This window comes from Ipomoea triloba, chromosome 14 (assembly GCF_003576645.1).
Source record: "Ipomoea triloba cultivar NCNSP0323 chromosome 14, ASM357664v1".
NCBI classification, from domain to species: Eukaryota; Viridiplantae; Streptophyta; class Magnoliopsida; order Solanales; family Convolvulaceae; genus Ipomoea; species Ipomoea triloba.
The window spans coordinates 11,514,181-11,540,689 of NC_044929.1; the positions used below are offsets into that span (position 1 = coordinate 11,514,181).

At 35.6% G+C, this 26,509-nt stretch overlaps 2 protein-coding genes and 1 long non-coding RNA gene across 3 annotated transcripts; all 3 read left to right on the forward strand.

Annotated features, from left to right (window-relative positions):
• Positions 1 to 1,567: 1,567 nt before the first annotated feature.
• LOC116005240 lies at positions 1,568 to 2,714 on the forward strand. The gene is made up of 2 exons (XR_004094907.1): positions 1,568 to 1,949; positions 2,495 to 2,714. It is a non-coding gene; the product is annotated as an uncharacterized LOC116005240 (long non-coding RNA).
• Positions 2,715 to 10,896: 8,182 nt separating this feature from the next.
• On the forward strand, positions 10,897 to 13,211 carry LOC116003939. Its single transcript, XM_031243878.1, has 10 exons — positions 10,897 to 11,043; positions 11,142 to 11,412; positions 11,548 to 11,644; positions 11,735 to 11,862; positions 11,945 to 12,032; positions 12,114 to 12,252; positions 12,364 to 12,419; positions 12,504 to 12,648; positions 12,737 to 12,961; positions 13,047 to 13,211. The coding sequence occupies exons 1-10, from the start codon at positions 10,897 to 10,899 to the stop codon at positions 13,209 to 13,211; spliced, it is 1,461 nt and encodes a 486-aa protein (XP_031099738.1).
• Positions 13,212 to 19,316: 6,105 nt separating this feature from the next.
• LOC116003940 lies at positions 19,317 to 25,983 on the forward strand. Its single transcript, XM_031243879.1, has 5 exons — positions 19,317 to 19,764; positions 19,852 to 21,069; positions 21,170 to 21,952; positions 22,304 to 22,725; positions 25,810 to 25,983. Exons 1-5 carry the CDS (start codon positions 19,317 to 19,319, stop codon positions 25,981 to 25,983), a joined length of 3,045 nt encoding a protein of 1,014 aa, XP_031099739.1.
• The last annotated feature ends 526 nt before the right edge of the window (positions 25,984 to 26,509 follow it).

Below are 26,509 nucleotides of genomic sequence, written 5' to 3' on the forward strand. Positions count from 1 at the left end.
AAGCAATGAGTATCAAAAGACATATCGTATAAGAGGATATGGATAATTTGGTTGGACCTAGATGCATACAACATCGAGATATCTGAAAATTTTAATTTCTTAGTCCTCTTCTTATGACCAGGATGATCTTGACTGATGATCATTCATATTGGGATGAACTATCACCATTGAGAGATCATGATCTGCCTAGATCATGCATCTGTTCAAACTATTAATCATCTTGCAACAGAATTACTATTGTAATCTATAGAGGAAGAATCATATTACTTCTGGGATAGATATAAATTTTGGGTTATGGTATTTATAAATTATTTTTGTCATGAAAACCATATTGTCACTAAAATGGTAGGGTAAAAGTGAGGCTCTACCGGAGCTCACAACAAAAGAAACTTATCAATATGTCCAATAATAGCATTTGCTTCAGGCAATGCAACTTAGTTGGACTCAATATTGTGCTATTCATTTATGTTTCAACAAAATTCTTCGGGGTGTGGTATGCATGTGATCAGTGCGTTGTATACTCGCACGGGAAGCAGACTTTGCTGTTGGGCTAGAGTTATCTATGAATGAGGTTGCTCCAAACTAGCTAGATTATTATGTATTGTAGCTTGGTTTCGGGAATTTATTGTCGTTTCTATTTTGGCCTTACCTCTTCCTCAGCCCCCTTTGGCGTTACACGACAGGGTAACATTATGTGTGTTTTGGGCACTGATGCATGGTCAACTGGACATGCATTTGAAAATTACAGCTTTACAGCTAGCAAGTGGGGAGGGGGAAGGCACAAGATGTTTCTTATAATCTTTGACCATGTACTGTTATTAGAGTACATATTTTATTTGCAAAGAGGGCAAGTCTTTTGTAAAACTAGCCCATGTCAGAAAAACATCCTTGTTGCACAACTTAAGTGAAGACACAATGTTGTGTATAGCTAATTTAGAAACAATCACTGACTGGAAATTGCAAGCTCAATGGTAAGTTAGTCAAGTTGTGCCTTAAGACAATTTATACATGTGAATCAATATATCACAAGCTAAATAAGACAACCCCAATTCAAAACCAATAATTTGAAGAAATAACGCTTCTGGCGTTATTAGGCTTAATAAAAGACCATTTATCAAACGGTTTTTGATAAAATCGAAGAGACTTTCGTCAGTACTGATGGGCTCAAAAATATAATATTAGCATGAATTATGATCCAAAACTAATAATAGGAGCCAAAAAAAATTGGACTTGGGGAGGCCCATAATCAGAAATCCATAAACCATAAATATAGCAAATAGGACCATAATATCATTTAAAAGCCCAAAGCACATATTATAATGATTGGGAAAAGGAATTAAGTGTAAATTGGACAAAAAAGCCCCCAAAACCCAAAATTAATTAGGCTTAGGATTTAAAGATAGTCCAAAATAACTTAAATAATCAAGGAGGTCTAAATTAATGGATACGTAAAGGCTTAAACAAAAAAAGAAAATAAGCCCAAGAAATGTTATCACAAGGAAACTAGGATCCAAGGATATTAGGATGGTTTGGCCCAAAAGGGAGGGGGCCCAAACCTAGTCTAATTGAAGGATTCAGCCTTCAAGCATCCTTACGGCTGGGAAGTGGGAAAGGCAAACAAATCGTCGGCTGAAGAGCGAAAGAAGAAAAAAAAAGCAGAGTTTGTCGACAGAGAGGGAGCCGTTGCCGGCATCGCCAGCTGTCGCCACCGCCAGCCGCCGCTAGCCATCGCCATCGCCAGCCGCCGCTAGCCATCGCCATCGCCAGCCGCCGCTAGCCGTCGCCATCGCCAATCGCTGGACGGGGGGGAGGGAGAGGGCCGCGCAAGATCGCCTCCGCCACCACGCACGCCGGTCGGGCAGATCGTCACCAGTAGCCGACGCCATCAGCCGTCCGCCACCCGCCCCAGATACTCCGGTCGCGAAGCAGCGCCACCGCCACCAAAACAGGTAGGGTTTTTTTCTTTATTTTTAATTTTCAAAAGAAAAAAAAGGACGAAGGCTTCATCACACAAAAAAAAATGTATATTTCTTCTGTCTGTTTTTTTTTTTTGATGAATTTCGAGAATAATTTCTCAAAAATTTGTGGTTCTGGAAGATGAAATTGCATCTATACTATCATTCTGCCAAAAAAAAATTATACATACTACGAATATATGAATACAATTTGCACAATGATTTTGGTTGTAAATAAAGCATATGCACACAGTAGGTAGAAATCATATGCACAGTATATAAGAGAATCAACAAAATAAAGATTCATCTAGTGTACTACCCAAAAAAAATGCATATATATAGGCTTATTGCATTGATACGAAAATATATGTAATGATGATCAAATTGCAATATTGTATTGTTCTTGAACAAATAGAATTGGCATAGAAACCACATAAAAAAATTACCGTTCACCGAAGAGCGTGCTGATAACGTGTTGGAAAAGTGATTTGTTGTGCCCGTTGGCCTTTAGCTCCTAACCGGTGATTGGTGTTTTGCAGGAAATCTATAATCAGAGAATAGAGGCAAGGAGAATGGGAGAGCATTCTTATTCATGATCATTATATCTTTACAAGTGGGAAAACCCCAATATATATAATGTACAAGTAATAATAACAATACTAAGTATGGTGACCGTTACAACGGTTACACAAATAATGGCCACATAAATATATTTATTATAACATTAATATATTAATTGGTAGAGTCTATTATATCTCATAATTAATGGATTAAAAGTGTTATTTTTCTCTTTTAAAAAAAGTGTCATTTTTCATTTGGTCAATTGTAAATTAAAGATCAGAGTTATTGATTTTACGAAAAATCTATCATCACAACATATCACATTAAACGATATTTTAACATTAAAAGTATTATCATTTTTAGTAGGTGATGAGCATGTTGTGTATTGTACAAATCTTTGAAAGTGAAGTGGCCATAAAGGAGTTCTAGTAATATAATGGACCACATGAAATTGGATTCCCTTTAGACAGAATGGATAGTGGTGGTTGTCCATAAAATGACAATAAAGGCCGGACACTGATCTGCTTGAGGGAAAAAAGATGCAACCAAAAAACATATTATCTTTTTCCACATTACCTACCTTAGCTTCACCACTCCGTCCTGTTTACCCCATCCCAAATTGCTCTCATAGTAATGACAATGGCAAAGAATCATCAGCTTTTGGATTTTTTTTTTTTTTTTGAAAATTTACAGGGCGGTCCGGGGTCCACCCACGTTCGCTCCAGGAGGCACGCGAGCTGGCCCATGGGGAATCGTCACTTGTGGGAATTGAACCCGAGTTGTCCCAAAATTCCTCCCCACAAAGAGAGCTCACTTGCCACTTGAGCTCGCAAATTATATGGTGGACCATGGTCCACAATGCATTGTGGACCATGATCATAGTTGATGCTGCAGTTGTGTTCAAAAGATACTGCAGTTGTGTTGAAAAGATAATGCAGTTGTGTTGAAAGGAAACTGCAGTTGCACGGAACAGAGGCCATTCATCAGTTCAACACAACTGCGGTATCCATTCAACACAACTGCAATATCTTTTCAACACAACTGTAGTATCCGTTCAACACAACTACAGTTCCAGATGAATGACACAGCATCTGTTTCGCGCAACTGCAGTTCCTTTTCAACACAACTGCAATATCCTTTCAGCGCAACTGCAGTTTCAGTTCAGCACAACTGCAGTATCAACCATGACCCATGGTCCACAGTATAACGACTGACTTGAGCTACCCCACTCAGCTTTTGGATTATATTACTTAAAAGATAAATGCTACCAATGTTAGATAAAATTACAAATTAAACAAAATTTAATTTTCTGCTGCTTTTACATTGTGAAGTAAATGTTGCGTTAGTTGTCTATGTAATTTCGATATTATATAAGAATTTCCTGCTTTGGAAATTGATTTTGGACAGGAGCATTTAACAATTTATTTTTAGAAAATGGCACCTTCATTGGAGCAAAGTTTGCACCATAATTCCCACCAAAATGGCATTTTTTTGTGCATTCCATTAGTAGGGTTTTCATGTGTTTTTGTCGAGTTTTGATTTAAGTGGATGAAAAATGAGATAAAAGAAAAAAAAATTTGGGATTGTATACTAATTAATTTATGTTTTTGTAAGAATTGAAAAAGCAAATTGGAAAATTACATGTGTGAGTGAATTGGGTGGCCATCCAATGAGTGCGTTAATTAGCAATCACCCTGAGTTTTCATTGTTCTCTCTTGCGCCCACTTTTATTGCGCCCAATGCACATATGTTTTACATGCTTGTCTATTCTTATATACGTCTCATTTTATATGTGAAATTTAATTAACCACTCAAATTGTTTACATTAATTTTTGATAATATTAGTACATAAAATTTGGGATTTGGATTTGCATACATTGAGGAAAGAAAAAATGGTGGCACGCAATACCACTCACCTCATATACCGACATCTTAAAGTAAGCCCCCTAAGTAATATAAATCAGTAGACGGATAGTGTATTGGAAAAGTCGTATGGAACAAACCAAATACCGTTAAGATGCATTTGGCATCTCATTATTTAGAGTTTAGTATCTTTATGTCTTCCATCAGCAAAGTGATTATTAGAGACAGAGGGCGAGTCAATTTTGGCTTAAGGAGGGTGACACAAATACCCGTTACTTTCACAACACAATTAGGTGATAGAAGCAAAATAAAATTATCCATAGACTTAAAGGGGATGATGAGCTATGGTACGGTTCGAACGAGGTACAAATCGTGACACCTTGATTACTACCTATTTTAGTAATCTATTTAGTTGTGGTATGGGGAATATGAATTTTGTACTGCATTGAGACAAAAATTTCAGACCTTCAAAATTATTTATTATTGCCATGTTGAAAAAATCGCTAGGCGTTGTTCGGGCGTCCGGGGAGCGCCTAGGGTGCCTAGGCAACGATTAATCGGCGCCTAGACGTCGGTGTATTTTTTATTTATTTTTTATTTCTTAAAAAATTGTTTAATTTTTTTAACTTTTTAAAACTTGATAATTATAAACTATTTAATACTTTAATAGTTAATATTAAAATATTAAATATTAAGGTAAAACCATTTAGAATTTGAACAATTTAGAGTTATTTTGCTTAAAACGATGCCGTTTTGAATAAAATAACACATTAAAAAAAAAGAGAGAACAATAGCTAATTGGCTAAATAAGCGGCCTAGTCGATCGCCTAGCCGACCGATCACTTAGACCACCGATTATGGTGATACGCTAGGCGGCCAGGCGGCGCCTAGGCGGGATTTTCACAACAGTATAATTATTGCGAAGAGTAGTAATGCAAGAAGTTAAGGAGGATTTTTTTTTATATGAAATCAAATAAATCTCCGAGTCAGATGGGATATGATGAGCCTTGCTTATTTTGAGCATGTCTAGGACATTTTAGGGCTGATGAGGTTCTAAATTTATGTTCTGGGTATTTTCAGTCTGGTAAATTGCCCGCGGGTTTTTTGACACAAAAATAAAAATAAAAATAAAAATTATGGGAATTTACGACCTATTGTCTTCTGTAATATCCTCTATAAACTTGTGTCTGAAATTCTTGCCAATAGGATTAAATCCGTGCTTAATTACCTGGTGTCTAATTCTCAAACAACTTTTGTCCCTGGAAGGTTGATCACTGATAATGTGATGGTGGCTTATGAAATTAACCGCTATTTGGAATGGAAGAGATAGGGGAATGTTGGGTGTCAAATTGGGCATGAGTAAAATTTATGATAGAGAGTAGATTGGGATTTCCTAAAAGTAATGCTTTGTAATATAGACTTTGCAAATCATGTGTTTAGTTTGATATGGGAATTTGTTTCGGAGTATAAAATCCTATTGGAGGGCAAAGAAATAGGGGTTGTTACTCCAAAAGAGGGCTTAAGCAAGGAGATTCAATATCTCCTTACCTTGGTTGAGAAGAAGTAATTAGGGGGGAAAAGAATTATTGTAATTCAGTAGAATTGTAATTCAATGAATAAAGTAGGAATTGAAATTACAGTGTTTGGTATGTTGGAATAGGAGTACAGGAAATTGAAAGGTAAGAAGTGACAAAATGACTAAAATGCCATTATGTTATAGTATATGTTGTAGTTGTAGTAGTAGTAGTAATAATAATAATAATAATATTATTATTATTATTATTATTATTATTATTTAAAAAAAAGTAATAATAATAATAATTTTTTAAAATTAAAAAAAAAATACAAAAGGTATGAGAGGAAGGACAAAATTGTCTTTATACCAACACAATTGCCCTCCTCTCCACCGAATTGCAATTCATGGGGGTACCCCATGAATTGCAATTCATCATTTGGAGGGAATTGCAATTCAACAGAATTGCAATTCTCTCCAACCAAACAGTGTAGTTTGAAAATTTACTGAATTGCAATTCTTCCCAAACTACACTCAACCAAATAGCCCATTATGTTTTATCCTGCTGGTCCTAGATGGTTTTAGTACTATGTTACAAAGACAACAATGGATTGGGTTAATCCATGGGGTTTCTATAGCTAAGGGAACTTTGGTGATATCTCACCTATAACTTTTGAATATATATTGTCCTTAAAGGTGTTATAGATAACTTTGTTGAGGTCTCGGGACAAGCTACGAATTACAGTAAATCCATGATCTCCTTTAGCAAAAAAGTTGATGAGGTTCTTAAAGGGGACGTGTGTGGTATTCTGGGTATGAGGGGAGGTAATTTTAATGGAAACTATTTAGGCTTGCCATCCTTTATTGGGAAAAACAAAAGGAAAATTAATTATGAGATTCATAAAGGAGAAAGTGGTGGGTGGAATTCAAAGTTGGAATAACAAATTCTTTTTTAGAGTGGGGAGGAAAATTCTCGTTAAAATGTCATGTAAGCAAGTTTACTTAAGCTTAAATAGATAATGGGTGAATGAGAAATTAATTTTAGACTTATTTGAATTGGAAAATGAATGAAAAGACTTTGTAATAGCACTTGTCCACATTGGTTTGGGAAGTGAGTTTGCATTACTAAGAGCCTTTTAAAAGCATGTTGAAATATATAGCATAGAAGCTTTGTCTTGTGTTCATGGTAATGCTATTATTTTGAACTTAACTTTCAAAATATCTATTTTCTATCCTCCCGAGTTAACCCCACTTAACTTCCAAAATATATATTTCCTATCCTCCCTGAGTTAACTCCACTTAACTTTCAAAATATCTATTTTCTATCCTCCTCGAGTTAACCCCACCAGAGGTTCCTTGTCTTTAGAGTCAAATTATAGTTTTTGTCATTTAACATCCCACACTATTATTTTTTTGGACAATTTTAGTCCTTCTCAATACTTTTTCTATTTCTAGTAAGGAAATTTTTGTTAGGAGTGCTCCCTTACCTGGCCTTTTGTTTGAGTGCTCAAACTTAATATTGAATTTTTGTAAAATTATAAATCTCATTGTTTTTAAATTATATACATATATTTATATATTTTCAAAATTTTGTTAATATATATCCACCACCTACACCAATTACAGCACAACATTTTCTCCTTTTGGGCCTATGTAAACTTTGTCCTGAATCGTTTCTTCAACACCCCGCTACTTGGATTCGCCGTCTCCATGTCCATGTCCATGTCCTGAGGCCTCTGCAGCGGCGCGTGGTGGTACCCCAAGGGGACAAGGGCAGCTGTATTGGTCTCCTTGCGATGGAAATTTCTGGCGGCGCACTTGAGGGCCTCGAAGGTGCCGACATGAACTCCCCGCAGCCGTGGAGGAGGAGGAGGAGGAGGTTTGCCGGTGATGGAGCCGCCGCCGCTGCAGATGAGGATGTCAGCCGATGAATACGGCACCCTGGAGGCCCTCAAGTGCGCCGCCAGGAATTTCCACCGCAAGGAGACCAATACCGCCACCCTTGTCCACTTTGGGTACCACCACGCGCCGCCGCAGAGGCCCCAGGACATGGAGACTCCAAGCAGCGGGGTGTTGAAGAACGGTTGAGGACGAAGTTTACAGAGGTGCAGAAGGAGAAAATGGCTGAGCGATTAGGGTGGCGGCTTCACAATGAAAGCAAGCTAAGGAGGCGCGTGTTCGATCTGCAACGTACGAGTACGGAGTGAGAATTGAAGGCACAGCCGCTCTGGTTACGTTGCAAAACAACAACCCATTGTCGCTAACAAAACAACAACTATGATGTTTCAATTTGTAGCGCATGATTTCTGCTTTAATTTAAATGTTTTGGTTGAATACAAGGTTTTTTTTTTCACTTCCATGCATAAGAATACAAATTTAATTTCAGTCACGGTAAAGTTTTAGGTTTTTAACGTTACTCTTTTTTTTTTGGTGGTCTTGAATTGGTAAATAAAATAGTTTTATACATGTATTCTTGAATTTCAATTACATTCTCTGTATAAATTTGTTTAACATTCTCCTTCATCTTTTATACATTCTCTATTTGTTTTTTTAAGAATTAAAACATGAATAGGAAAAAGGTCCAAGATTAAGAATTAAAACATGAATAGGAAAAGGGTCCAAGATTATGAAAAATATGGATGGGATATCTTATGTTGCACATAAAAATTAAGATCTGATTGTTTGACTCCCAATAATTCACAAAGCTGTAAAACAAGACACTTATCTTCAAAATAGATTAAATCCTTGGATACCATTTTTATATAACGATTTAAAATAATTGATTTTAACTTATTTAAAATAATTTTACAAACCTAATTTAATAATATAAAAATAATTTTTTTAAATAATTAAAATTAAAAAAAAAACACACACAAAAAGTTTGCTCTTTTTTTTTCTTACATTTTTTTATTTAAAATTTAGTAACATCATTTTAAAAATACAAATTAATTTGATAGCAAGACCAAACGAATTAAGAATTGGGCATTGGAAGTTGGAATAGACATATATATATGATTTTAATAATTGGGCATTAGAAATTGGAATAGACATGCTTTTAATAATTGGAAATGGGCATTAGTATAATGATATTAAATATGAACCTACTATATAGTAAATGATGAAAATACACATAATATATATTTAGTTTAATTATAAACATTAAGGTTTATGTTTATTGAATAAAATAAATAATATGAACATAGTACAAGCTAAGATACATGTTAATATAATATTATGAACATATATATAGAAGGAACATTATAAACTTACTATAAAGTAAATGAAAATACATATGATACAAATTTAGTTTACAGCATGTTTGGTTCACGGAATGAATTTTAAGGGAATAGGAATATTATTTCATATATAGGTAATGGAATATGTAAGGAATAGAATAGGAATTGTATTCTATTGTTTGGTTCGCCGAAGGAATAGACTTTAGGAATGTAATTTCAATGTTTGGTTAATTTAAGGAATAGAAATGGAATGTGTTTAAAAGACATAAATACCCCTATATAAAAAATGTATTATTATTATTATTATTATTTACATTTTTAATATATATATATATATATATATATATATATATATAATACAAAAGGGTATTTTCGGTATTATTGTATAAAAGCTATTCCCAAATACTTGGGAATATCTAATACTAGGGGGTCCCCTAGGAATGGTTATTCCCCCTGCAAAGGGAATAGCTCATTCCCGGGAATAATATTCCTAGGAATAGAATGACGAACCAAACAGTGGAATAGGTCTATTCGTGGGAATGATATTTCATTCCCGACCTATTACACGAACCAAACACGCCGTTAGTGTTTATGAACATGGAGGTTTATATTTATGGACATATAAAATAAATGTTATAAATATATATTACATGATAAATGTTATTAAACACGATGCACTCGTAATATAACGTTTATGTACATTAAGGTTTTGTTTATTGACATATAGAACGAACATTATGAACATAGTACATGATAATGTTATTAAATATGATATACTAATTGACACTTAATATAAAAAGTCTTTTTTGGACCATGGTGAATAATGTAAGGTGGATGTTGGTCGCGATATAATTTGTCATTAAAATTTGAAAAGATAGAAATATCAATGCTATTGAAATTAGTATATGTTTGGGAATGTAAATTATTACAGAGTATTAATATTGGTAAGAAGCAACATGCAGATTCCAATCTCTTTGGGTAGCCCCTAGCCAAATGCATTGTTTGTTATGTTGACTACATTTAATTAAAATCTTCAAATTCAAAATTGTTGTCTACCAAAATTAATTTGCACTCCAATTTTTAGGTGTCCCTTGCCTATAAATACCCACACATTGGGTTCAGACTTTCTGACTTTTTTAGTATAATTCTCTTCACCATGTTATTTTAGGAGTCTGCCAAGTGATGTGTATGTGATCTTTACATTTATTTATTTAATCTAAGACTAATTTATTGTAAAGCAAAATTTGATACAAAATATCATATATACTTTATTATAATAAAATATTGTTAGAATATCATATAATACTTTGATAATATATTTATTTATTTTGTATTATATAAATTTTAAAAATAATATAATTATTGAATATATGTTAGTATCCCTAAATCGCACTAACATCATATTAGTATAATCTTCTAATATAAAAAAGCCGTAGCAAGTGCAGTAAATGCAGGATAGCTGATTTCCCGCCCAGTGCAAAACGATGCCGTTTAGTGATAGTTTAGGATTAGTAGGTTAAATACAAAACGGCCAACAATAATTACTATAAATAAGTATATGTGGTTAAGAGTTGTCATGCGTGAATTAAACAGCCGAAATATGTTTAGGGAATCGAATCGGCGGCATCGATTCGTGAATCGATACACAACTTCCGGCAATGAAAATAAATTACAGGTATATATACAACAGAGACCTTTTGATCTGGATTACATTCGCACTTGCTTAATCGCATTGATATTGAAACAGTCTCAAATCTTGCATTCTACTATGGGTATGTACTCTTTGGCCACCGAGTTGTCTACCTTCAAAAAGACAAGTGCAATCAAGGTAAGGGTGATACGTACCTATTTGGTTCCATTACGGAAAGGATCCAGTGAAATAAAAAGCAAGGAGATTGTATTTCACGACTCAGAGGTAAGTCTGCTTAATCCCTTTACAGTTTTCAGTACTATAATAGTTGAAGTTTAGAGTACACAATGCACTACAATCTACTTTTGTTTTTATATGAACAGGGCACGGTCATACATGCTACTGTACCAAAATCTCTTATAGACAAATTCATTAACAGTTTTGAGGAATGCAAAGTGTATGCTGTTAAAAATTTCTTTGTGGTCTCTAATTGTTTGGTCTACAAGACCAGTTTGCATGAATATATGATGCAGTTCAACCATGACACCATTTGGAAAGAAATTAGGTCAGACAATTTCCCGTGGCACATGTACAGACTAAAGTCCTTCCCTTCTCTGAGAGGTAACCCATCTTTAAATGAGAAGGAGCTTATTGGTAAGTGTTTTCTTACTGTTTAAGCTACTTGGTTATTCAATTAGTATTTACAAATAGGTGCTCTACTGTAACCATTTTAACTGTATTAACAATTGTTTTGTGATTTTGTGTGATTTAACTATAAACTAAAAATAGACATTATTGGTCGAGTGGTTGAAATTCATGCACCGGAACAAAAGACCTTCAGTGGTCATAATGCCAAACTGATTGACTTTGTTCTGGAGGATTCACTGTAAGTATAATACTCACCTTAGCGTAGACTGTAATTATGCAAGCACAACTTTATATCCATTTTTACATTGAATATTTATATATGTTGTAGGGGAAATAGGATAAGTTGTACCTTTTGGGATGATTATGTGCCTAAAATTGAGGCATACTATCAATGTGAATTGACTGATCCGGTGGTAGTGCTGATCCAGTTCTGTAGGATAAAGTATGGTGTTAGAGGTTAGTTGCATGTAAAACTTACAATGTGTATTACAAACAGCAAATATTATACATACTGTAATGACTGTGTTTTGAACTGCAGATGGTGATGTCAAGATTTGCTCCGCATATGATGTTACACAAGCTCTGTTTGACCTGGATAGTCAGGAATTTAAAAGCTTTAGAGAAAGGTATTTCTTAAGTACAATTACTATTAACAGATTTAAATTGCCACCTATGTAATATAACACTGCTACCAAATTGAGATGCAGTCTTAGAGACCCTGAGTATCAAACACCCATGCGAAGCATAGCTTCATTCTCAAGTCTCAGTTACAACAACACTGGTGAAGAGTCCACAAGTCATCAAATGGATCTGGTGACAATAACTGAACTATATACCATGGATAAGGTAAGTAAATAACAATAAGTACAAATGTATGTTTTCTTTTCTAGATATATTGTTTCTGATATCTTAATATAGCAATAAATATAGTGTAATTGATACAATAAATACATGCAGATTGGTGAATTTTGGGTGGCTGCTAAGATTAGTGGGATCGAGTCTCCCAATGATTGGTTCTATCTCTCATGTCCCCGCAAGGGTTGTTATAAAAAATTGAAGGTGTCTGAAGGTGTGTTAAAATGTTTCAAATGTAATAGTACATGGGAGGATGGGGTTCTAAGGTTTAAAGTTCAGTTAAGAGTTGTTGACATGAAGGGTAATGCTTCTTTCATGCTTTGGGATCGGGATGCATCTGAGCTTATAGGTATTGCTGCAAGTGACCTACATGAGTTGCATAAGGATGTAAGTATTTTTTTATCATTTCACGTCTTCCTTCTTATATCTTGAATGATTTTATATACTTACCTCTTAGTATACTCTCCCTTGGCAGAGAACTAGGCCTCCGAAGCAGATTCAAGACTTGGTGAATAGGTGTATGCTTTTCAGGATTTCAGCAAAGACGGAGCATCTTTCAAAACTGGATAGTGCATTTCCTGTTTTCAAAATTAATACTGACCAACAACTGCTGAAACAGCACTGTCCTGAAATTCTTGGCATTCCAGAAGAAGAGGTGAACACAGAAATGCTAAGTCTAGAAGATGATGAAATACTTGAGGTAAAGTTACATTGCTCTATAGGACTTCTAAACTAAATTTTTCTAGAAAAATAACTATCTAATACCTATGTGTTTCCACTGATAGGGATTTCTGAGTGATGAGGCAGATAGCCCTATTGCAACTCTTCCACCTTTAAGTGGTGAAGCAGCTGAGGGGTCTGTGAAGAGGTCTTTGATTGATGAGTTCTCCTCAACTCAAGGGTGCAAGAAGGTTAAGCAGCATAGGGTGAAAGTAGAGAAGATTGACTGATTTCTAAGAAACAAAAACTGATCTATAGTTGATGAAACAAAATCTGTAATGCCGTTGGACTGTAGACTGTTTTGTTTTTAACTTTTGGTCTTTTTGATGGATTTTTGAATGGTTGGATGATATTATCATTTTACAGTACACAGTGCAGTTTGCACTGTGCTACTGTTTTCGGATTGTTTAAATTGTCATATGTCAGCTAAATATAACCAATCTGTGCAATGTAGGCCTTCTGTTTTTATATATTCTTTCAGGTTGCATATATCACAAGCTAAGGCAGGTCCAATGACTGGAAGCACTTTCAACAGCGGAGCACAAAAGGAGAAACCCTACTATAACGCAAACACATGGAAGATCCGGCAGTAATGAAGCACAGAGGGATTAAATGTAAATACTGTAACTGTGCATGCTCAGGAACTATAATTGATCAAATTAGTGTTACCTCCCTAAAGTAGTATAGGCTCAGAAAATGTAATTGATTAAATTAATGTTGATACATTTTTTGGGCTAATTTTTAGTTCTTACACTACTTTGACAAAACCTGTTACCTATTAGTCCTTTAACTAACTTAAAGAAAATTTGGGATTATAAATTTTCTTTAATGTATTTCCAAAGCTGTTTATCTGTATACAGCTCAGAGTTATAATTCCTACTTAGTTTAACAAATTTAAACTAGGTCCTTTATAATTTATACATGAATACTATTAAAATACAGTATCACTATATGATAGTATTAAACTTACCAGCCACATGTGACTTATAAGCTAAAAGCCTTGGTATATAGTTAACTGTCAAATATCTTTATAAATTACTTGATCTTTCATGTATTTCCAAAGACAAGTTAGGACTTAGAGATAGCATATTACTTTAAAAGATAGCAGTTACTTTATAATAATCAGAAAGATATGATAGGATTAAACTTACAGATAGCATATGACTTAAGCAAGTGTGTAATCACTCTGAAATACTAAGAACAAAATATAGTATATTACTTAGATGAATTCACATGACATTCTTACTTAATTGAACTCGCCTTTAAGCACATGTATTCTGCAGAATACTCTGGAGCATCAGATTGAATTATCATCATTTGCAACTAACTGGAAAACAAATGTTAGTCCACTTATTTTTAGATGCAAGTATAAGAATTTTAATAGGTGTAAACAACAATTAAAATGCAGCATGTACTGTCCTCTTAGTCCCAACTTTTTGGGGAGCATTAATTGCAATCCAACTGTTGGGATTCCAAGGTGTAGTGTGCTCTTATTTCTACTAAAGCTTTATGACAGTGTTGGTCTTAAGTTTTAGACACAGCAACTGTATTTCTACTAATATTCTTTTGCATATGAAAGGAACATTGACCCCCAATCCTGAGATCAAACCACAGGAGGATAAACAATGAAGCAGCTTACAGGGTCTACTCTTATAGGTCGCAAAAGGAAGCACCCTTCTCAGGATAAAGGTATGTATTTTAAATCCATCTAGATATGAGCTGTACACGAAGGTTGTTCGTTGCTTTACTTACATCAGAAAAAATGTCTACAATAGTTTGGGCAATTATACATGCAAGTACATAGATAGTTAGAATGTGTACCTAATTGAGAATAGCAGTTAATATCCATGAGCTCAAGCATGTTTAGTTGACGAATCTACAGATCTTAGGATTTCTGACAAATCAAAACAAAAACGTAGCTAGGGTTACCAAGAGTGTAGTAATTTACCATTAATTGATGTTGTACCGGACAGATCTGTCAAATACAGGAGTCTATCTCTTCTTAGAACATAGAATCCGTGACTGAATGATATCCACTCCGGTTGTTTTCCGTCGGAATCAGTGGCGCTCGGCACCGCCAGAGACCTTAACGCCGCAAACCCGACTATCAATTTCCAGATAACTAAGGTAGTCATCTATATGACCGGGTTTTAGGGTAGCGAGCCTTCGACGGTGCCGACGCCATAGTGTAGATAATTACCCGACATCATCTTCGAGCACAGTTACCACTCCGTCAAGCCACCCTAATAATTCCATGGTGGATTTGACGGAGCGGTGAAATCAGAATGAAGAATCGCAAGAAATATAGTGTAATTGATAGGGTTTAACAGAAGTAGAGAGATAGAGAAGGGGAGTTCTGGAATATGCAATAGGCAGAGTACGCTTTCCATTTTTCTGTTTTCTTTATATATATATATATATATATATATATATATATATATAATTGATATAATTTTGTACATTTTTACTGAATGTAATATGTAAAATAATGTTAAATAATATTTAGTAGCTTATTTAATATAATTTGTATATAGCTTACTAAATTAAGAATATTTCTTAATATGTGTATAGTATTAAGAATTTTAACAATGTTGTCTACCATGAAATTTGTAATAATTTGTAAGCTTAACTATTCTATTCTTAAATATTCTATTGATTTAATCCAAACCGTTATTCTCATTCGTGCAACGCACGGGTATAATAGTAAATTCATGGTCTATAGTTTAGGGTTATTATCATGAGATTGGAAATACTATTAACGTTAGTTCAACTACATGTTATAAAATGATTCCAATATCTAATTTGCGTTTTATGTGGAAATTGTTTTGTATCTTATTAGAAAACGCAGTGCAACCAACTCACAATACAGGTGATCTCCATACTCCTCAAAATACAAAGGGCTCGCAAACTTCACATCCTTTGGTGTTTGGTGTTTTTGGGAATTCTTTGAATTCACCGTTAACAATTATATCAAAAAGTAAGTATGAACACTACTATTTCATATGCTTCATATTCGTGTCATATTTTAATTCACGGAACGTATAGTATACTCAGTAAGTTTAATAAATGGTGTTCATACTTAATGTTTTCAACACCTATTGTTTTTATAGGTGGCAATTTAATTAAATCGAGTATAAGGGATGCCAACAGCTCAGAGCACATTTTAAGTGTCAACAAAGGTACGGATTAAGTCTTGCAGGTGTTTTAAATAATTGTATGTACCTATAATGATTAGTAATTAAATAGGTATTCTACGTGCAAGTAGGCTTCAAATAATTTAATTAAGTATGGCATTGATATTTTTTAGTGGAAACACATGAAATTTTTATTCATATCATTCTCTAAGTGGTCATAATGTTTTTGTAATTTATTATCAACTACATGAAATATAATTGTGATTGCAGATAAATGTTCACAACCAGTGGAATCTGAGAATTTCCCGTTGAGTGATGTTACTAACGGTTAGTGATATATTCCGAATCAATTTGAAGGGTTCGACTTAATGCTACCAACTAAGTTTGCATATTTGATTTCCACATTATGGCAGTTCAACAATCCAAAGGGAACTACAGTCAAAGATTGTATGATTCATCGTTTCCAAGAGTGACGTCAACAGAGCAGGGACATACATTTATAACACCAAATGCAAAGACGAGCATTTTTCTCGCTAAAGGTTAGTGAACTTATTTTTATACCCGTGTGATTATAATTTAAGGGTGGTCCAATGACCGGCAACACTTTTAGTGATTAGTACAAACCGTGGTTTTCTACGTGCAAGTACGCTCAAATATTTTAATTAAGTATGGCATTGATTTTTTTTTTGATAACACATGAATATTATAGATAAAATCATTCTCTAAGTGGTTATAATTTGTTTGTAATTTATTATAAACTATTATTGTGCATATAATTGTGATTGCAGATAAATGGTCACAACCACTGGAAGTTGATAAACTAGCGTTGAGTGATCTTACTAACGGTTAGTGATAGATTCCGAATCAATTTGAAGGGTTTGACTTAATGCTACCAACTAAGTTTGCATATTTGATTTCCACCTTATGGCAGTTCAACAATCCAAAGGGAACTACAGTCAAAGATTGTATGATTCATCGTTTTCAAGAGTGTCCTCAACTCAGCAGGGACATACATTTATAACACCAACTGCAAAGAGGACCAGTGTTTTCTCTAAAGGTTAGTGAAAGTATCTGTATAGCCGTGTGATTCATTTTGAGAGTGGGACAATTGTGACTAATTAAAGATGCTTTATGTATAACTTATATAGAATTAACCAACATTTATACTATGTGAACCGGAGGATCAATATTTAAATTAAGTATGGCATTTGATGTAACATTTTGTATTTTGGTTGTCAAAACCCATAGAGCAACACCATTTTCTAGGCTTTTACCAACTACATTTGCAGGAAACTATGGAGAAACAGCACATCCTCATTTCTTCCATTCGCTGCCTAGAAAACGGCGCTACTCTCCCGGCAAGAACAACTTCTTCTATTGTTATTTTTTTGGCGAGTTCGGCCAGGAGAGGCCAGGATCGCTTGGTAAGCAAGCAATCTTCCATGGCATTTTCACTTTATTTTAGAAGAATCCCCCACCCGAACCATTCTTAAGACCGGATTTTTAGCACGTACAACCATCAAACCAGAGACCAAAGCAGGGCTCATGTCCACCTGAAAGCGGGGTTCACCTCTCCTCCAGAGCCAGTAGGCCGATTGTTGAAGTTTGACTCCTCAACCTCACGTGGTTTTAATGATTTGTTGTGTTGTATAACCCACATGTAATATAATTTTGATTGCAGATTTAGATACACAAGACAGCGAATTTGTGAGAGTACATTTGAGTGATGTTACGAATGGTTAGTCATGTATTCGGAATGACTCTTATAGGTTATATTCCCTTGGATCAATAACGTTTACTAATTATTTTTCCTTTATTAATGCAGTTCAAACATCTATAAGAGACTATAGACACATGCAAAACCCCACAAATTGCGAAAATAGGTGGAATCGTGGTACAGGTCAAATATTGAATAATTGTAGTTTTGTAAGAGCGAGTCCACTTCATAGTATGGAAAACACGCAAGGTCATAACAACGAAATCAATCGTAATCTATTACATGATTTCGTAGATGCTTCTCAACTACATGATCAAGTTCCACCACAATTACAAGGTAAGATAATTCATTTTAATAGATTACGATTTTGGTTTGCTTAGTTGTGTGTATTAAATTTAAATGTGCAATATTGTTCAATGTTATATTACAACTAAATGTTTTTTTTTTTTACAGTCAAATACATTGATATTGGTGACCCTGCGAACATTTGTGAACACTGCAATGCAATGTTTTGGTACGAAGAACGCATCAACAAGAAGCTTCGAAACGGGAGAATCAAATATTCAACTTGCTGTGGCCATGGGAAGATTAAGTTACCAAAAGCTCTTCTTCCCCCAAAAAGAATATTGGATTTATTCTTTTTTGGTGGGGATAAAAGGAATGAATTCCTGAAGAACATTCGGAAGTACAATAATATATTTTCCTTCACCTCATTAGGAGCAAAGGTCGACAAATCCATAAACAACGGTACTTGCCCGCCAATGTTTCGGATAAATGGCCAGAACTTTCATTTAATGGGGGGCCTAACCCCGGAGGAGGGTAATCCACCTAAATTTGCCCAACTATACATACATGACACTGAGAATGAGGTGGAGAATCGCATTAACTCATTCGGGTAATACTATTACTACTATTTGTTATTTCGCTATACTCTATTAGTTTTTGCACACTTTTTTAAATCGTATACCACGGTTTAATTATGAGTTTTCATCCTTTGTATAACAGTAGCAGCAAATTTAATGCAAAATTACATGTCGATATAGTTGAAGCTATTAAGCAAGACCTAGATGAGCACAATGTCTTGGTTAAGTCCTTTCGTTTGGCCAAAGCACAAATGCAAACCAATCCTACTATTGACTATAAGTTGAGATTGATTGGTAAGAGGGCCGGGGATGCTCGAACATACAACTTGCCAACAACATCAGAGGTTGCAGCTTTAGTTGTTGGTGATCTAGATCCCAGTTTAGGAAACCGGGATATTTTGGTCGAGACTAAAGCTGGTGCTCTAAAAGAGAATAAACGAGCTTAACCCAGCATATTTGCCACTGCAATATCCTATTTTGTTCCCCTACGGAGAAGATGGATATAGGGAGGATATTAATTTTAATATTACAAAGAGTGAAGGTGCTGGTTGCAGAGTTCGTGTATCACAACGTGAGTTCTTTGCATACAAGATACATGATAGGTTAAACGAAGTATCAACAATGCTATATGCCAAGAGGCTTTTTCAACAGTTCCTGGTTGATGCTTACACCATGGTGGAATCGAGCAGACTATTATACATTCGTAACAATCAGAAGGCTTTAAGATGTGAAGCTTATAAATGCCTCTCTGATGCATTGACTAGAGGAGAAGTTGATACATCCAATCAAGGGAAGCGAATCATACTACCTTCAAGTTTCACTTGCGGAGCTAGATACATGATCCAAAATTACCAAGATGCCATGGCCATTTGTAGACACAAGGGTTATCCAAATCTTTTCATCACATTCACGTGTAACCCGAAGTGGCCTGAAATACAGAGATACATGAAGAAGTGCAATTTAAATGCAGAGGATCGACCTGACATTGTTTGTCGGGTCTTTCAAATGAAATTGGATTCATTGGTTAAGGAGATACGCACAGGAAATCTATTTGGTGTCGTAACTGCAGGTATACCATATTCCTTAGTAACCATTGTTCATTATGCTATATTCGCTTTCTTAAAACATTTTTGTACTTTGATTTATTTCTTTGCAGTTGTTTATACCATCGAATTCCAGAAGCGTGGTTTACCACATGCACACATTCTTATCTTCTTAGAAAGAACCACTACATTGTCTACAGCATCGTGCATGGACAGCTTCATTTCTGCGGAAATCCCAGACAAAGAAGTGGACAAAGAGTATTACAATGCTGTGGAAGAGTTTATGATTCATGGACCATGTGGACTTTACAAACCTAACTCGCCATGTATGGTGAACAAGAAATGTTCAAAACACTTCCCGAAGAGATTTGTGAGTATATCTTCTTGGGACGATGATGGCTACCCAATATACCGTCGCCGTGAAAATGGTAGGACTGTCCTGAAGAATGGTGTCCAATTAGACAGTAGGTATGTCGTACCACACAATAGATATCTACTTCTCAAGTACAAGGCGCACATTAATGTTGAATGGTGTAACCAATCACGGTCGATCAAATACCTATTTAAATATGTCAATAAAGGGAATGACAGGGTAACAGCAGAGTTTTATAGGAGTACAAATGCTGATGGATCAACCGATGCTGTGGACGAGATAAGTATGTACTACGATTGTCGCTACATATCAGCATGCGAAGCTGCATGGCGACTACTTAGCTTTGATGTGCATTTCAGACACCCTTCTGTTGAAAGACTAAGCTTTCACCTGCCAGAATGCCAGTCTGTTATATTTGAGGATGATGACAAGATACAAAACGTGCTTAATAGGCCGACAATAAGTCATAGCATGTTCACTGCTTGGTTTGACGCTAACAAGACATATGATTCTGCTAAACAATTAGCTTACATTGACATGCCAACAAAGTTTGTCTGGAAGAAAAACCTCAGACAGTGGCAACCAAGGAAAAGGGGATTCTCGATTGGTCGGATATTTTATGTGCCTCCAGGAAGCGGTGAGATATATTACTTGAGATGTCTGCTCAATGTTGTTCGAGGCCCAACAAATTTTGAAGACATCAAGTCCTTCCAGGGTGTGACATACACAAGTTTTCGAGATGCATGTTATGCAAGGGGGTTGTTAGACGATGATAAAGAATACATTGACGCAATTACTGAAGCAAGTCACTGGTCCACTGCCAAATCAATGCGTAAACTCTTTGTCATTTTACTTGCATCCAAAATGGTCAATAAGCCGGAAAATGTGTGGAATGCAGTATGGAACTACTTAGCTGAAGATGCACAATATAACAGGCGGTTAGCAATGCAGGATGAAGGTACGGATAACAATTATTTATTTTTTATTTTGAACTTACAAATTGTTTCTATGTATGACAACATTTGCTAACCGAAGGTTTTAAAAATTTCCACACACAGGTCTGTGCTTATCTGAGGAAGAAAAGAAGAATTTTGCATTGATTGAAATAGAGCGGTTGTTACAAACCTACAATAAGTCTTTAAAAGACTTTCCTGAGATGCCACTTCCGAACTTTCAAGATGCATTTCTTGCTGACAATCGCCTGCTATTCGATGAGCTGTCCTATGATCGCAATGCATTACACCATGAAAGCCAACAAATGGAAAAGCAATTAACTGATGAACAAAAAGTTGTTTATGATACAATCATAAAAGATGTCTTACAACAGCATGGTGGTATGTATTTTGTGTATGGATATGGCGGTACAGGGAAAACATTTGTATGGAAGGCAATTTCTGCAAAAATCAGATCAAAGGGAGACATTGTATTAAATGTTGCATCAAGTGGTATCGCCTCATTGCTATTACCAGGTGGAAGAACAGCCCACTCGCGGTTTGCAATTCCCATTGTTTTGAATGAAGATTCTACGTGCAACATTACTCAAGGAAGCCATCTTGCTGAACTTATTACCATGGCCAAGCTAATTATATGGGATGAAGCACCCATGATGCACAAACACTGCTTCGAAGCTCTTGATAGGACAATGCGCGATATCATGAGGGTTAAAGATGCGCGCAGCCACAGTAAAACATTTGGAGGCAAGACAGTTGTATTTGGGGGTGATTTCAGACAGATTCTTCCAGTGATCCCAAAAGGGTCACGGCAAGATATTGTTCAAGCAACAATAAACTCTTCTTACTTGTGGGAATCATGCAAAGTGTTGAGGTTAACAAAGAATCTCCGTCTTAATACACGGGAACCTGGAGTGAATATGCAAGAAGTTCAGGAGTTCGCAACTTGGTTAGCGAAAATTGGTGATGGTCAAATGGGAGGACCCAATGATGGCTATTCAGACGTCGCGATCCCTTCGGAGATGTTATTGTCACCCCGTGGTGACAATATAGCAACAATTGTTGACAGTATCTTTCCCATGTTTAAGGAATTATCGTGTCATGATGAATACATGAAGAGTCGAGCAATTCTGGCGCCCACGCTTGATGTAGTCCATTCAATTAATGATTATATGAGCGACTTGCATATTGCCGAGAGCAGGACTTACCTAAGTTGCGACACTGTTTGTAACTCTGATTCAGGTAATGGGATGTTAGCTGACATGCACACTCCGGAATTTCTCAATGGTCTTAAAGCTTCAGGAATACCTAACCATACGTTGACTTTAAAGGTGGGATCCCCTGTAATGCTTTTGAGGAACATAGATCATTCACTTGGTCTATGTAATGGAACAAGGCTGGTCATTACAAGGTTATCAGATCATGTAGTTGAGGCAAAGATCGCTGCTGGGAACAATGCTGGTGAAATAGTACTCATTCCAAGAATGTCGATGACACCTACCGACATACGATTGCCGTTCAAATTTCAAAGAAGGCAATTCCCTTTGATGTTGTCATATGCAATGACTATAAACAAAAGCCAGGGTCAAACATTGTCACATGTGGGGTTGCTTTTAAGGAAGCCAGTGTTTGTCCACGGCCAGCTGTATGTTGCTGCATCAAGAGTTAGTAACCCAAAAGGTTTAAAAATTTTGATAGCCAATGAAGACGGAGAGGATTGTAATTACACTACCAATGTGGTGTATCATGAAGTATTCAATAATTTGTAACATATCTTTTATGTTAATCAAGGTGCTGGTGAATTACTATTCTATCAATTTGGATGCATCCTAAAATTATATTAAGTTGTGTAAGATTTTATTAAATAGTTGTATTAATCTCAGCCGTGCATCGCACGGGTACAATACTAGTTTAACATAAAACTCTACCAAACGACAAATTCATAACTTGTACCTTAGTCGCACGCAATGTTACAGACAAAATTGAAACATTTATTCTCGTTTTATTTATTTTTTATTTTTTTGTATTTATAACGAATGTGATCGACTCGTGAGTTAATTATAGCGAATTGAAAATGATATTTAACAAAAGCTTGCGCTGGTCTGATGCAGTTATTGTGCAGGTCCATTTCAATTAAATTATTCAATAATGCATTATATATATATATATATATATATATATATATATATATATATATATTATATATGATCATAATCAGGTGTGACCGACACCTAACGTGCTGTCAATGCGACAGCGCGGCCGCAACACTAGGTATACAAATATACACCACTCAATGTTAGAAAATGCACCACACAAATATGAATCATTAGGTACATATCACCAAAAAACACACCAATAGGTATGCAAATATACACCACGCAGTGTTAGCAAATGCACCATTAGGGACATGAAAATTATGGTGTATTATTTTGGGTGTGGGGTATTTTTTTTTTATGTTTTTGTGTATTTTTATTGTGGTACGTTTTCTAATATTAAGTGGTGCATTTTCTAACATTGAGTGGTGCGAACCGCACCGACCGCACAAGAAGGTGCGATCATATTTGAACAGATTATATTCCCCGCATGCTATGATGTATTCCATACACTGCATAAATCTTCTTCCTCCACTTTGCTTTGCTCTCTCTCCTCTGATTTATCTTTCTCTCTTTAGCCATGGCTTTTTGAAACTTTTGGCAAAGCAAAGTGGAGGAAGAAGATTTATGGAGTGGAGTGGATTGGATGGACAAATTCAGCATTATGACAACTTGTACCTTAGCCTCAATGTTAGAGACAAAATAGAAATATGCATAACTCGTGAGTTAATTATAGCGACAGATCAGAGAAAAAGAAGAGAGAGAGCAAAGGAAAGTGGGAGGATGAAGAAGATGGTGTGGAATACATTATCCATGCGGTTTGGGTATATTTTTTTCAGTCCAAAGAATTTAAACCTCTACCATTCGGGTTTGAACTTATGACCACCTATTTGAAATGGTAACTGATATGTCATCACACATGTAGTTGGCAGCAATGTGGGGTATATCTATACTACTAATTTAGTTTTCACGAAGGTTTTTAGTAATTTGTACGGAGTAATTTATATTTTTAATAATAACATAGAATCAAACATTAAATTGTACATGTTTTCGTAAACCCTAACTATGTTATATTATTATTGTATTTCTTTTTCTTTCTTTTTTTTTTTTTTAAACGAAAGAAGGGGAAGCCCAGTTAGGACAAAACCCAGTTTAATTAACAGGAAAGAATACACCAGTAGGGCGTCTATCATTCACAAAATCCCCAGAATATAAACTGGATGACGTACAAACTCAATCCAGTCACAGTTACAGTGGATCACTACCTTTAATAAAGCATCAGCTACCACATTATCCTCCTTGGGGTAGTAAGAGATATGCACCATCCAATCCTCTTTCTTTTATTATAAATGTTATAACAATATATACTTTATATTTAATTATATAAGTTTAGACCGTGCATCGCACCGGACTATATATATATATATTTTAATTATTTATTTTTAATTATTAATATTTTTAAATTAGGTGTATGAAAATGTAATTTGTAACACATTTAGTAAATTGAACATGTGTGCTAATAGATAGACGGCAAAACTCCAAATTCATCAACTTGGTCTCCATATTTCTTAGCATCTTCTAGAGCGATTCCATCATCATCTTGTTCTTGCATATTATTTTGCATGTGCCACTTGGACATGTTACATGTAGTGTTCATCATTTCTTGTATGAAAAAAAAAAATCATAATTTTTTAAAGTACAATTGTTAACATAAATTGGTATTCCAATTAAATTTCTCTTATACTTTCACTTTAAAAAAAATACACTATGTATAATTTTATTTTCTTCAATACAATGAGGATAAAGTATGTATGTATATACGCAAGAAAGTTGGAACTACTATACGTAGAGTGTGTTCATGCCCACATATATGAAATGCATAAGGTGGGTTAAGAAACCCACGTTCTTGTAATCTTGTGCTTCGATTTCATCCTCGATTCTTCCTTGGAAATTGGAATCTTCAAATAATGCTTTACATTATTAGTTGGTGTTGAAGTCATCGTCATGGTGATGATGGTGATGATGAGAAGTGGTTTTCTTTTTGATTTTGGAATGTAATGTAAGTTTTCGGTGGAAGTGGAAGGAAAACGCCATCATGATGCCTTGTCGGAAATTATGTCCTTAATAAATAAATTTTATGAAAAATAAAAAAATTGTTATAAATATATATATTAAGTGGACATTATTATTATAACAGATATAACGGTCCGTCATTAATCTATTTATTATTGTACTCATTATTACTTTTGTATTATGTATATATGTATGCTATACACCCTTGCAGAGGGATGATGATGATATGAATGAAAATCTCTCAAGCTCCTTCTCTCCTCAATCTCTCTGCCAATTATCTTCTTATTGTTTTTCTTGCAATTCCTTTAGTTCTACAACACGTTATCAGCACGAGACTCTAACCAATGTTGTCAACCCTTTCTTCTTCCCGGCAAGACATTTGCGGCGGATCGAACCAGCAGCAACAGAAACAGACTCCGCCTTAAGTCACGCCGCCGCGGACTTAGAACAGATTTATCATGAGGAATATGGATAAGGATTAATTTTTCTGAACTCTTGCTTATTTGTCATTGTTTTGACTGTATATATTATATAATACGCAGTATTACTTATGTAGAAGATTGTTGATGATGAGATGATTAGGGGATAATGATCTCTCTCTTGCAAGATCTCTCCGACGACGGCTCCTTCATAGGCAACCACTGTGGATCTCAGCAGCCGCCGACGCCATTTTGCTCCACCGCCTCCCCTGCTGCCAGCGCACCAGACGGCGGTTTGGATGGATCCCTTGACGAACATACGGAGATGCAGCGCTGATGTACCACCACTGCCGGCGCCATCTCCTCCGATAAACCCTCCACTGTCCCCGATTCTCCCTCTCTCGCTCGTGACGCCACCGCAAACCTCCGTACACCTCCACCGATCTGCAAGTTTCTCTCACCGGCTGCTGCGTGGGGAAGATGATAATAAATGCTATGGAGGTTATTTGGCATTTGGGGTAGCCGACAGTCTAGAAGGGTGTGACCACGGGTCATGGAGCAAAGTCAACAACATATGAAGCCCAATAAACAAAATTCTTTTGGCTTTAGTGCTGGAGCCTGGAGGCTGACATGGCACCTCACGCATGTGCTGGTTGCAACTCAAATTTGGAAATTGAAAGTGTGTTTTTAAATTGGGTTCCTTGGCTTCCCAGACTTTTTTTTTTGTTTGGGCTTGCATTTGCATTGGGCCCTAAGGAGTTTTACTGGGCTTAAGCTGGTGGAAAACCTTCCCTTCGAGGCAAAAGAATAACGGTGGCATCTGAGTATGGGAGTACTATGAAAATTTATTGTTGGAGTATAAT

What these genes read in the sequence shown, in the direction of transcription:
- LOC116003939 (XM_031243878.1), top strand. Translation starts at nt 10,897, where the DNA reads ATGGGTATGTACTCTTTGGCCACCGAGTTGTCTACCTTCAAAAAGACA. An exon ending in TTTAAAAGCTTTAGAGAAAG is followed by an intron (nt 12,033 to 12,113) that starts GTATTTCTTAAG and finishes ATTGAGATGCAG; the next exon opens with TCTTAGAGACCCTGAGTATC. An exon ending in TACATGAGTTGCATAAGGAT is followed by an intron (nt 12,649 to 12,736) that starts GTAAGTATTTTT and finishes CTCCCTTGGCAG; the next exon opens with AGAACTAGGCCTCCGAAGCA.
- LOC116003940 (XM_031243879.1), top strand. Translation starts at nt 19,317, where the DNA reads ATGCTATATGCCAAGAGGCTTTTTCAACAGTTCCTGGTTGATGCTTAC. An exon ending in ATTTGGTGTCGTAACTGCAG is followed by an intron (nt 19,765 to 19,851) that starts GTATACCATATT and finishes ATTTCTTTGCAG; the next exon opens with TTGTTTATACCATCGAATTC. An exon ending in GTTAGCAATGCAGGATGAAG is followed by an intron (nt 21,070 to 21,169) that starts GTACGGATAACA and finishes TTCCACACACAG; the next exon opens with GTCTGTGCTTATCTGAGGAA.